At 44.7% G+C, this 13,323-nt stretch overlaps 1 protein-coding gene across 44 annotated transcripts in view; it reads left to right on the top strand.

Moving 5' to 3' along the window:
• Positions 1-3,491, top strand: part of LOC117768880 (protocadherin gamma-A11-like) — a 253,231-nt gene extending 249,740 nt beyond the window's left edge. For 40 of the 44 annotated variants that reach the window (XM_034597337.1, XM_034597358.1, XM_034597339.1 and 37 more), the window contains one exon: positions 717-3,491. In XM_034597337.1, coding sequence (XP_034453228.1) covers positions 717-1,012 — 296 coding nt within the window. In that variant the 3' untranslated portion in view covers positions 1,013-3,491. The remainder of the gene's footprint in view (positions 1-716) is intronic. The other 4 variants (XM_034597347.1, XM_034597317.1, XM_034597322.1 and 1 more) reach the window with 2 other exon arrangements.
• The last annotated feature ends 9,832 nt before the right edge of the window (positions 3,492-13,323 follow it).

The raw sequence follows: 13,323 nt of genomic DNA, 5'->3' as shown, positions 1-13,323 counted from the left end.
TGTGTCGTCAGGAAAGAAAGAACAAACGGTGCAAGTGATAAATACTGAAGGTCATCTCTCCTCTAAAGTTAATGTCACTGCGTTGATAAGGATGATGCTGATGGAATCTCACAACTGGAGCACCGAGTCAGAGCAGAAGAGAGTTTAAAGAGTGTACGTTTTCAGTGTGAAGCCGCTGAAAATATATCATATCATGACAGCTTCCACGTACGTGTTTATATAGGCTGAGAGGATCTACAGGATGGGGGAGGGAGAGCGTTTGTGTCTCTGGCTCTGCAATGCAGGGGCTGTGGGAGAATTATGAGCTGAGCAGCTACGTCACTCGCACACTGGCTCAGAGCATGCATGACGGAGAAGCAGAAACACATGAGAATACTAGAGAGACAGTTTAATCATTCATTTAAAACAAATCTGCACACCATGAACATTTATTCTCACCATCTCCTCTTCCTCTTTTGTTCATTTTTCTTTTTCTACTTACTGCCACCAAAGTCTAATGTTCACACCCTTTAATCCACAGCCTCATTCCTTATAGATTGTTTAATAGTAATTAGTTGTATCTCTTTTCATGACCTGTTTTTAATTCACCACCTCTTTGTAACACTGTCATACTAAAAACCTTCAATTTCTCGATGTCTAACAAGTTTCATTCCTCTCTCCTTCTCCCTCCTCCCTCCTCACCCCTTATCCCCCCACTGTGTCTCTCTTCCCCCCAGAAGTGAGTGAGGCTACAGCCACCCTGGGGCCTGGCACCATGGGCCTTAGCACCCGCTACAGCCCCCAGTTCACTCTGCAGCACGTCCCCGATTACCGCCAGAACGTCTACATCCCCGGCAGCACCGCCACCCTCACCTCCAACCCCCAGCAGCAGCAGCAGCAGCAGCAGGCCACCGCCCAGCAGGCCGCCCAGCAGGCGCTCCCTCCACCCCAGGCCTCGGCCCAGCCCGAGCCCCCCAAGGCCGCCCAGACCCCTGCCTCCAAGAAGAAGTCCACCAAGAAGGAGAAGAAGTAGATCTGGATGGAGAGAGGAGGAAGAGGAGGAGGAGGAGGAGGAGGAGTAATGATAAACCCGGCCTGATCTGATGAGAAATTCAACCCCCCATATCCTCCCATTAGGTATCTGACTGTCACTGTCACTCATACTAGCCTCGGTCTAAATATTGACATCTAATCATTTTAGGCCGCATGGACGATGTTGATGGTTCTTTGACAGAGTGTCTTGAAGAATATGAATGTGTTGAAGGCTGTTGATGGTGTTGATAACCCGTGCTGTGCTAAAGGTCTAGTATTGCTCATGTAATCTTTGTTGGTAGATATGTTTGGCAGGGTATGGGGGGTTATTGTGATTTTTGTTTTCCTTTTGGCAAAATCAAATGAACTTGGACAAAGCGATTCAGTGTAACGAACCTTGCTGGGATGACAAGGCTATACGCAGTGATGTATTAAGAGATGAAATGTTGATGTCTTTCATGTTGGATTTATTGTTCTTTCCTGGTGGTGGAGAGGTGTAAAGTACGCTAGTTGCCATCCATTAGATTCCTATATAGGATCAGCCTTACAGGGTCCTAAAGCAAAAGTCCTGTGGATATAAGGCTGTTGTTCGACAGGTATTACAAACTCTTCTGCATGCTCTTTAAGGTTCAAACCACATATTCTAGTTTAGAGTTAAAAACTATGCATTGCAAAAGCAGAGGGGAGGACCAACCGGAGTCTAGCATCCTCCCTCCAATCGCAGGTCAACATAATGCACATGTAGCATTTATTTGACACAAAATGAAAATTACTTTTGTAATCATAGTTAAAAAAAAAAAAAGATAAGATTTTAATCTCCTGTTATTTTTGATGACCTGAGCATGCACCCAGAGGACGGGCCGGTAGAGGGTGGGATGCACGGCGTTGTTGAATGGAGTCGTGAGCCGTGCTGTCCGTGCAGGTGGTGTAACAGCAGGGCCCCGGCTGCTGGTGTAACACGTCCAGATGGGCACAGACATGTCCTGCACCCTGTACCGCCCCCTCTTCCTACCCAGCTCGTGTCCTCCACCTCACTCACTACCCCACGTTGAGAGCCAAACAAAGAGAAATGCACAGTTCGTATTCTGAAGATGAGATGAAGCAGGGGCTAGGATATCCCTTCGGTCTTTAAGGAAACGCGTAGATGTGGTGAACTTAAGTGCTTAGGTGTTTCTAGACACTTTGCAGGCCTCTAGGGCCGGGGCGGAGTATTTTCCCTCACTTTCCTAAAGTGCTGAAGAAATTTATTGATGTGACACAGTAACACGCTTTTTTTTTCTTTGGGAGATAATGATTCAATAGCATAGAGGAATTGTTTGTATAAGAAATGAAGTCTTTACGTTGCCGTCCGTCCATCTGTCTGTCGGGGCCCTGGCCAGACACAACTGCATGAGGAGAGGCAGCTTGCACGCTGGTTCTGGGGGGGGTGGAGATGGGGTTTTGGGGGTGAAGGGTACACAGACTGAGGTGGCACCATTACATCGACCAGGAGGGTGGGGAACAACCTTGGCTCTACCCACTGAATGTACAGAGGAACCACTGTTGACCCGCCCACCCCGTAAACCTTCTCTAATGCACTGACCCAGGTAGAGGTCAACAGAGCCAGGCACAGCTGTCCCTGTAGGGGAGGAGACACCACTCCGGAGCCCTTTGAAACATCCTTCTCCACTGAAACCGAACCTCAGCCTCTGTACCGCTCACCTCTCCCCTCCACTCCCCGGCCCTGTGAGGCTCTTCCCACTGTAAATAAACACAAGTCCTGTCGATGGTATGAGCCAGTTGTTTGTATAGTAGGGACCACGTCCAACATTTTCAAAATAAAAGTCCCTCTCCACAAGGCGTGGCTTACTACTGGAATGTGTTGCATTTTGTTTTTCAAGAAAAATAAGAAAAACCACGGTTTAAAAAAAAAAAAATCAGTAATGAATAAAAAATCTGAGATGTTCTTCAACAGTTTGTGTTGCAATGTAGTAACTAAGCACCATGGAAGCCAACTAACTCTTCAGTGTAAATAAATGAATTAAAGATAACTTTAGATAAGTAAACAAAGTGACACACGTAGACTAGTTAACTTGTGATATGTGTTGCGCATATTTTTGTGTTCATTTTCTCTCTACTATCTTTTATCACCCTGTAAAGAAACAAAAAAAAAAAAAAAATATGGAAACTGTTTCTATCCTTCTGTAACCTCTTAATGTTCTTTTGCGGTGATTTTATCTCGTGCATTTGTGAAAGAATGCCTCTCATTCTCTCTTTCTGTCCATATGAACAAATGATTATAAATATTATATATGTGTATGTCCGTCCGCTGCTGAATTAATACTGCTCTATCCTGCTGTATTATCTTTCTTATCAAATGCTTAGCCCCCACGCTACCCCTGTGTTACTCTCTTATTTTTATGCTAATATTTATATTGCTGTTTTATTTTCTCTTGGACACTGACATTTCAAATAAAAAGATTCTGAAATCATTTAAGAAATTATCGTCTGTGTCATCTGTTGTATGCTAATATGTATTTTTTCTTCTTTCTTAACTGCTGTTTAGCAAGTTAACTTAGTGTTTACATTGCTAGTAAAGCTGCAATATCCAGTTTGCTGTACATTCAAATCTGTGTTAAACCTTTTTGTCAGTGTGAGCCAAGTTCAGCAGGACTGCAGCTCTTCTAATGAAGCTTTACTCCTGGTCCAGTTACTGTGTTCTTTGTGTCTGTGAGGCAGATAGAGAGTCGGTGTCAGTTCAAAATAACACAAGCTTTTTAACTCCTTTTTTATTGCATGATGAATTGGAGTAATGATTCAGAGTGATTCTGATGATAAAATGATTCAAATACAAAACTAGAATGACACTCAGAGTGCATACACCTCCACCAGGGACCAACTGTCCCCTTGAAATTAGACATACTTACATTTATCAGTCCCTTAAAGATGCCGGGTTTTCTTCATCATGGCCACTGTATATTTCTTAAGAAATTCACAAAAATGTTGAAAAAAACTCCTTCTAATTACGCTAAAGAGAGGGAAATCTGCACAAATATTTGATGGTTTCTCCCCTGACCCAATCTGCATCCTTCCACCAAATTCCATCCAGTAGTACTTACATAATTCTGCTAACTTACTAACAAACAACAACTGATAAAAACAAAACTGATGTAATTGATTAAATTCCCATTTTAAACGTTACTGCAGCAAGACCACCAATTAAAAAAAAAACATTACCCCGAGCAGGAAAAAGAGTGATACTAACAATCTTTGAATTTGATAATGAAAAGCTATAAGCACCTTTAACACTGAAAAGATGCTTCCACTCTTGTCTAGTAAAAGTACAAACATGTTAGCCAAGTCGTTTACATAAGGAATCCACTTCCAAACCTTTTTGTCTTGAGCAATTATCAAAATGTAAAAATAAAAGCTTGTTTAAGTCAAATATGTTCACATTTATATAACTCATTCCCACGTAATCTCCCTTTCTCCTGCTCCATCTCATCGCCCATTTTTGCACATGGAGACTTCAGGGGACATGGTGGCCTGCTCAGGCTCTTTGTGCCTTTCACGAGGTCTTACACAATAACATACGTCCCTATAAATAGCCCATTGGAGACGTCACCGAGCAAAACAAAAGGAGCAGCCTTTAACTCACTGCTGCAGATGCTGGGGGATGGAAGGAGTGACTGCTGAGCTGGAGGGATGGAGATGATGAGAGTGTTGCTCATGAATCAGACGTGTCGTCCATTCAAATGTCAGCGGACGCAGGTTGTCTGAGTTTATGTTGCTGAACATGACACGAGAACAGCAGCTATGAGACATCTGAGTGCACACTTGGATAAAGATGCTTTCATTCATGTAAAATTCCCCATCTGCTACTTAAGCTTTCCTCCTATTAGATTTAATGAAAACCTTTTTTAATTTGACAATCCAGCAGCATTCCCCCATCAAACACTGCACACTCACATGCCCAAAATGGCCGACTCCTCTCCTACCCTGCTCTTGTTGTATTATGTGGTTGCTACAGCAACTGTCAGTCCAGGCGCTTGGATGCTTTTCCTCGTATCCACATCTTCATTACGGATCTATGCAGTGGACAGTACTGGCTCCGCTCGGGGGGGGGGGGGGGGGGGGGGGGGGCCTGGCTGAGCTGAATGACCTGCGGGATGACAAACATATTGGTCAAACCCTGGCACCACAGAGAGAGACATATGCAGGAAACATGGCAGAGCCCAGCAGAGAGAATCCCACACACTGAAACAAGAGGATGAGTCAGAGGTAGAAATGCACAGTGGGCCTGCTCCACTTTGATTCACTCGAGATTTCGCAAAAGAGCTTCTAATTTTGGTGAACAATCGACGGAAGATTAAATATGATTCATGTGGGTATATAATGCACACTGTGTACTGTCAGGCTTTAAAATAACTTTAAAGCTACTTTGTCAGCTGATGTTTCTCATCCTGTGACTCACAGAGGCTCCTGATGTCCTCACTGTCCCCATGTGTCACCCGTTTCCTGCAGGGGAGACCCAGCAGAATGGGGAGATTGTTCTATTTTATTGCCCACCCCCCTTTATCTCGCTTAATTAAGCACATTCCTGCTGATTATACACACAGAGAGATATGCACAATAGAGTGACAGTAACACACAGGAAAAAGCCTTCGAACCAGAGATATATAGCCGGGTCGTCCAGTGAGGGGAAGCAGTAGCAGACTGTAACTTGACAATAGACAGGCTGTGTGCGGTAATAACATTAGCAAACCAGCCCGCACATAAGACAGAATAGCAGGCGTCTTCACATCCTGAGTGTGACACATGCACACTCATGCAGGCATGTGGTTTGCGGCCCACAGACATAAACATAAACATGATCAGACGTTCAAACACAGCTCACACATTTCATGAGCAGCCTCAAAATCTAATTTATTCTAGTTACACTAAGATCAGTGGGAGAGGAAGCAGCGCTGCCTGCCCTCCCTCTCCGTGTGGGAGCTGAACTTCCAGCGAGAGGAAACAAGGATCTGGTTTCAGGCTGAGGAGGATCACCTCTGATCCATGTGTGAAAAGAGCAGGACGTGACGCAACAGGCCACATGTGGCGGGACAGGAAGTGAATTTCCGCGCCTATTTTGCACTTTTTTTTCCCCCCTCTTAGTAGTCCAAGTAAAGGGAAATAACCCTCCCCCTCATCCTCTCTCACTGACTTCCTCTCTTCTCCCCCCTCTATTCCCTCCTTCCTCTCATCCTGCAGCTGTCTCTGCAGTGTGCCGGGTCACCACATGTTGGAGGACAGAGCTCTTCTCTGTGGATTCGAACACTGAGGGATAAACACCAGCTTAATCTGGACTTTAGTGTGACTCTGGGATGAAGTGCACATATATTCACTCAGCCACAGTCAACTTAATCAGGGTCTAAATCCAAGTGACACACTTAATGGAAAGACCCAGAAACAGGCAGCAGAGGATTAATGCAGAGCAGAGACACAGAGAAAAACTCCTCCTCCTGTTTGAGATGGACGTTCTCCATAAAAAATTAACAGGGAGAGAAAGGAATGGAGTCTTTTTTTTCTGTTGGCTCACCCAGCCAGCTCCAAAAATAAACCCTGACTGTCCTGCACATGCACAGTGTCCAACATGTTCAACTACCTGCCCCTGAACACTCGATATTTCTAACATTAAGTCGAAAAAAAGGAGTGTTTGCATCATCTGAGAGGAATGTGCTCATCAGACAGGGTCAACAGGGAGCTCAGTCGTCTTTGGCTGAAAGAAGAAGCCGGAGCACTGGAGCCTGAGCGTTGCTAAGGCTAACGCTACCCTGATTTAAAGAGACACAGTAATGTGCTGGCTTGCTGGCTCGGCTAAATCACAGAGACGGAGCTGTAGCAATGTGGAAGAAGAAGAAGAAGAACACAAAGCTCCCTTTCAAGGCAGCAAACTCCTTTTTTCTTCCACTGAAAAGTCTCACTCTCTCTCTCTTTCTCTCCAGCTCCATCTTCTTTGCCAAGAGCTCTCGGGCCTGTTGTCTCAGCTGGGAGGATGGAAATCAGACAGGGGGGAGACAGGAATGAAGGGGAGAGACAGAGGGAGGGACAGTGAGGGTTGCATTTAAAGGGATAATTTCTTGGTTATGAATTGTCTACAGTGAGGGATGGAGGGAGAGGAGAGGAGAGGGCGTCACTTTACAGGTTATGAGTCAAAGGTCAAGAGTGTGAAACAAACAGCGGCAGTTCGGTCCTGTTACTTTGCTATCGTGGTTTCAATTCACTCGACACGATGGAGCAATGTGTGATTTTAAAGAGATCATAAGCTTCCATCTGGTGCAATGTGGTTTTGGGGGCATCATCTACCCCCCCACCCTGTCTCCACACACACAAACACACACACGCAAAAAACATTCAACCATAACCCCAATCCCTCTTTATAAGTCTTACACCCTATAAGTACCCCCCCCCCCCCCCCCCCCCCCCCCCCCCCCCCCGCATACAGCACTCACACACATACAGCTGCCACACCCCCCAGCACAGCACAGAGCATCTAATTCATTTCCTCCGACGCTGCGGTTGTCATGGAAACGTAAAATTCCCCATCTGAGTGAGGAGAGAAGGAGGGAGCGGAGAGGAAAACCAGCGGATATACAAAATGTGAGGATGCGTCATAAATAGACAATGAGGAAGTGTGTGTGTGTGTGTGTCTGTCTACATGTCATTGCATACAAAGGATGTTGTCTTGCATGTACGACATTTTGTCCGTGCCGTGGCGTTCACTGGGAAAGCGTGTGTACACGTTCTCAGGCGTCGGACACATTATGAATGTGAAGCCCCTCACACATGCAGACACTGACACAGAGGCATGTCGACAACTCAGCACCATGGCGACAGGTGTTGCCGCGGAAATGGTGCAGCTGCTGCATGGATATTTCAGGCTAATCAGCGTATCCCCCCCCCCACACACTCTCCTTACTGTGCTCTGCTCCGTTCCCTGGACCAACACACCCCTGATGGTAATGGAGGCTGGAATGCAAACTCTGAGGGGGAGTCCATCTTACACATACAACTGTGTGTATGCTGTGTTATTACATATTCAGCTGTTTAACAAGAAAACCAGACACAGGGGAAATGATTTTCAAATCAATCAATCATGTGAAAAGTCTTTAACTACTCGGCTGTCAAGAAAATAAAGATTTGAAGAAATGTCCATCTTTAATCCTTCAGCCATCCCTAAAAACATGAACATTTAAGTTCACATAATCAACAGCTTTAAAATTACCTGGAAAATTTGAATTTTATGTTGAGGCAATAGTTGCACAGTTTGGGGAAATGCACTTATTTGCTTTGTTGCTGGGAGATGGATGACAGGATGGATATCATGATGTTTGCTGAAGTATGGAGATGGAGCCAGGAGGTGATTAGCATAAAGCTTAGCATAAACATTGGAGGCAGGAGCAAACAGCCAAACTGGTTCTGACCAAAGATTAACAGTCCAACTTTCAAAACCCCTGAAGACAAACAGAAATTTGAGATTCCAGGAAGTGGCTGCAACCTGTTTGCCAACAAATAGTTACAGCATGTAAGTAACCCGAAAATGAGAACTTAACCTTTATTTACATTTCTGATTGAGTAGGAATAAAACTTTAATGTAGCTTTCTTTTTTACCATCACATCCTGGTTCCACCTCTTTATACAAAGCTAATCACTTCTCAGATCCAGAGCCGTGATGAATACACAGTCATGAAAATGTAATATTTTCTTATGGAATATTATTACAAATGTTATGTAGTTTATTCCAACATTAAATAATAGTTGTCTAAACAGTTATAAAGGTGGAGGGGGTTTAATAAATCATTATTTACTAAGCATTAAATCTGAAGCACTAGATCTGCTTCATCCGGACTCTGTGGTTTAATCACATCTGACTGACAGTAGGAACTTCCTGCCACAATAACAGATTCAGACACTGGCAATATTGTTGGATTCTCCCTTTTCCACTGCGCCCAGCTCAAAATACTGACAAGAGCAAACGTAAAGGACAAACGCAGCAATATCTCAATTTGAAACAAGCAGTAACGTCCTAATTTTGCAGAAAACATGTTCATGTCAGACCCAGAGAAAATAAATTGTCATAATTGAGGTCATCATCAGAAGACACACGCACACCCATTAAAATGCACCAAGATAAGACCAACTATCTGCACACTGCCATCATATCTCTTCTCTGCTGTACATTACACAACGTGAGAAACTGCATCTGTGCAGTGGTGACAAGCAGAGTTAATAAAAAGACTAATAGAAAGGATATTTCATCTTATGAACTTCATCATCAGGAATTCCAGAAATGTCTAGAATGAGCAGACATCCTTCCACAGTCAGGACTCACATCAGAATCTAAAACAGAACGAAGAAGGAGTGGATCCAGATGGAAACTCAAACACTGCGAATTATATGAGAAAGTTGCATATTTGTGAAGCACCAGGGGAAAACAACCTGGATCTAAACACATGAAATCAACAAGGGGGACCTAAGGGAATATGTTTAGAGCGATACTTCACATTCAGATACGAGGGACTTGGCTGCAGACCACGACCTCTGGGACACGTGTGAAACAAATCAGCAGCGCAGGACACTCACAATGCTGGAGAATGAGGAGGTAACACAAGACACGCGAGAGGTTAGAGGTCTAAGGGAAACGTGTAAGGCATAGGGCCGACTGTAGCATCTTTTTTCTGAGCCACATGAATTTTTAAGAGCGTGAGAAGAACCAGAAGAAGATTAATGACACAGAGCTGGAAGCTGGTGACGGTGAACAGGAGCCTGTTCTTCTGCTTCTTTTGACGCAGTGCAGTCACACTGTGCACTATTATACTTCCCAAGTCAGTTCACAGTCTGCATGAATCATGACTATAGCTTGATTGCATGAGTAAGGCTCTGTGTGTGTGTGTGTGTGTGTGTGTGTGTGTGTGTGTGTGTGGGTGTGTGTGTGTGTGTGTGTGTGTGTGTATCAACAGCAGTGAAAGGAAACAACACTTGAAGAGGATTAATTAGAAAATACTGCAGGATGTTCTGAGAAAAAAGGAGGAGGAGGGAAAAGAGGAAAAACAAGCTCCAGTGCCCTAATTTACTGCTCTCATGGAACGTCACCAACCCTTCATCTCCCCTTCTCTTTGTCCCCCCCCCCCCTCTCATCATCTCTGCATTTCCACCAACACACAAAACTCATTAACTTGGTTCAAATACTTTAACCCCCCCCCCCCCAGTCTTTTCTAATATTGTCGCTATACATCCATTTCATAGTCTCTCTTTTGCCAACCCAGATAACCAGACACACTCTGCCCCAGATAAAATGGAGGTCTGTAAGTCTCCCTCTGCGACCCTGCCTCTCCTCCATCCATCCTCCCACCTCTCCCCCTGTAGTGACCCCTCTGTGTTTCCATCTGAGGTTGTGGTGGGGGTCCAGGGAGCAGTCTGTGTCACTCATCTGTCCCTGTCCATAATACTCAAATATTCATGCGCCCGCTCTGCATCGCGCAACAACCGATGATGTCTGCTGGCAACAGACTCCCAGTTTCCATGGCAACCTCCACCATCCATCCCCTCCCTCTCCCCTCCTTTCCTCTCCCCTCCTTTCCTCTCCCCTCCTCTCCTCTCGAGTCTGCTGGGTGGGTACAGACGGTGATTACCTCCCTGGCAACATGTAGCACTGGGGGAAGACATGTTGGCATCACAGGGAGTAGATCACCAAGAGGTGAGACAGAAAGAAGAGAGGAGCCGGAAAAAAGGGAAAAACTACAAATAATTGATGCCATTAAAAGACAAAAGGAAAAAAAGCACATGTTGGTGTTTGTTCAGTGAAAGAAAGACATCTCTACACAGGGGAGAGACGAGCCTCCCCATCCTCAGCTCTGCCTCTCTCCAGGTCTCCTCCTCTGTGTCGGCTCTTTGTTCTTGTTTCTCTCCTGCACCCCCCCCCCCCCCTCCATAAAGAAGCAGAGAGACCATAAGCTGCTTACTGTAATACAGCAGCACAATGGCTTCTAATGCTCCTCTTTTACCCCCACACCCACCCTGCCTGGCTGAAAAACAAATTGTAATGCTGCACGCTGCCCCCCCATCCACACACACCGCTTCACACTGGCTGCTTCTGGGAGGCATGGCTTCTCTGAACTAGACGTGACACTGCAGCACTTCCTCTGCAGAGGAAATGTCTCTGGACCAGGATTTAATGGAACACTTGACCCGTCTGTCCTTTATGTTATCAGTGTGGAGCTGTGACTCATGGCTGAGCTGCCCTGCTGTGACTGTCCTCCAATCACACGTCAGTCATTGTTTACAAGCCTGATCTTTTCTTCTCATCGCCTCGGCCGCCATCATTACTGCAGGCTCCACCGAGCATCACCCGCGATGGTTATTAAACTCTGTTTCGGCTGCAGCTATACATTCACATCTGTGCGTTCTTTGTCTATGTGGGTCATCTCTGTTTCTGCATCGCTCCCTCCATTTCCTCTGGTAATGTACAGACTCCATTTTAAAAGTGAGGAGGAGAAAAGTGTGAAAGCTCAGACACACAAAAAAACATAAAACCCAACATGTTTTGAGAAAGAGCAAGAAGTGGGAAATTGAAGAGGAGGAGATGAAAGGAGAGGATGGAAGAAGAAAGGAAATTTGGAAGGAAAAAGGAGAGAGAGGCAGACGTGAGAGAGGAAACAAAGGGAGTTAGAGAGAGAGGTGAGGAAAGGAGACGAGACAGGCAGGGAAAACATCAGGGGAAGTCGGGTATGGATGCTGATTCTTGCCAGCATGAGGTTGAGTGTAACCATGGTTACGGGGAAAAGGGGTGATGTCATCGTCTCTAACATGTGCTTGGCATGGTGGGGGTATTTTTGGGGAGTTGGAGGTGTGGGTCTGTCTTTACCCACAGTGATTTATTGTCTCACATCAGGAGGAAAATGTGGAAACGTGTTTGTCTATGTGGATTTTCTGGAATTTCATTTAGAGATAATAAAAGAGGAAGACTGATATTGTCATTGTCTTTAACATGTGCTCCAGTAATGTAGTTTTATTTCCATTATCAGTTGATTTGTTGATTATTTTCCAAATAATGAAAAGTCATCTTATATGAAAACGTTTTGTATTGTGAAAAATGAATCTCAACCCTCATTCCAGTATTTGATATTTTAGCACGACAGGTGGATGAAGAAATTTTGTGATGTTCAAATCATGCAAAAAAAACTGTGTGTGTGTGTGTGTGTGTCTGTGTCTGTGTCTGTGTCTGTGTTTTCTGGTTGAAGATCACAAGGGTCAACACTTTTCTACATGAACTTCTATAGGGAACTTCTTCATCTAGGGATAAAGATCTGTCCCCATACTCAAACTGGGTCAGAACAAATGTCTAGAAAGATATTAAATTGTCTCTTTAATTCTCTGTAACCTCTAAATGTCAGTGTCGATGTAGGTTACTCATCTTCACCCCGTGCTTAACCCCTTAGATGGGGATACCTTATGTAGGACACACACTCACACACACACATACATGTAGACGCTTCCAAGACATGCATGCATGCACCTCATAATACCCTTATATGCCACACCCAGAGATGTACTGCCCCCAGAGGAAATCAGACTGCTGCAGGCTGAGCCAATGTAGGTCAATGGACTGACACCTCCCCTACCTCCATCAATGTGTATGGACAGATAGGGGGCAGGAGGGAGGGGCGAGGCACGTGCACACTCACACGTGGAAAAATCAAATCTTAATTTTGTTCCTGTCTTCTTAAAATCACAAGAAAACAAAACCACTGACAACAAAAAGAAAATATATATGTTACAGAAATTCTAAAATAATGTGAATGTGCTTATGAATGTATAGTAAACAAACTGGAGGATCTCGTAAAATAGGTCAGCGGCTCAGACCCTTGTGATCAGAGTCTGACTCGTCCACATAGACACAACAGCCCCGGGGCTTCCTCGTGGTACCACTATCATTTTATAGCTTCCTCATATCAGTAATCGACTACATCACTAGCACCACGTCTTCCTCATGCTGAGAACATCTAAAGGTTCAGACTGGACCTCAGAGGTTTGTCCCACCTCATTGTCTTATCGGTAAAGATCAACCATCTGCTCATCTAGAAAGGCTTTTCTCTGCCCTGCAAGAACGTGTGGTTTATCCCGACGTATCCAAACACAAACAGAGCAGCATCTGATTCCAAATCACAACAGTATCCACGTGTTTCCTCAGTGTGTATCTGAGCACAGAATCATCACTGTCTCCTTAAAAATCACACACGTTGAGTGTCAGTCACAGAAAAGCTCCATTCAACATTCGACGATCACCAATCT

The sequence above is a fragment of the Hippoglossus hippoglossus genome, chromosome 10, assembly GCF_009819705.1.
Source record: "Hippoglossus hippoglossus isolate fHipHip1 chromosome 10, fHipHip1.pri, whole genome shotgun sequence".
NCBI lineage: Eukaryota > Metazoa > Chordata > Actinopteri > Pleuronectiformes > Pleuronectidae > Hippoglossus > Hippoglossus hippoglossus.
This window is presented reverse-complemented; position numbering and strand designations above follow the sequence as displayed.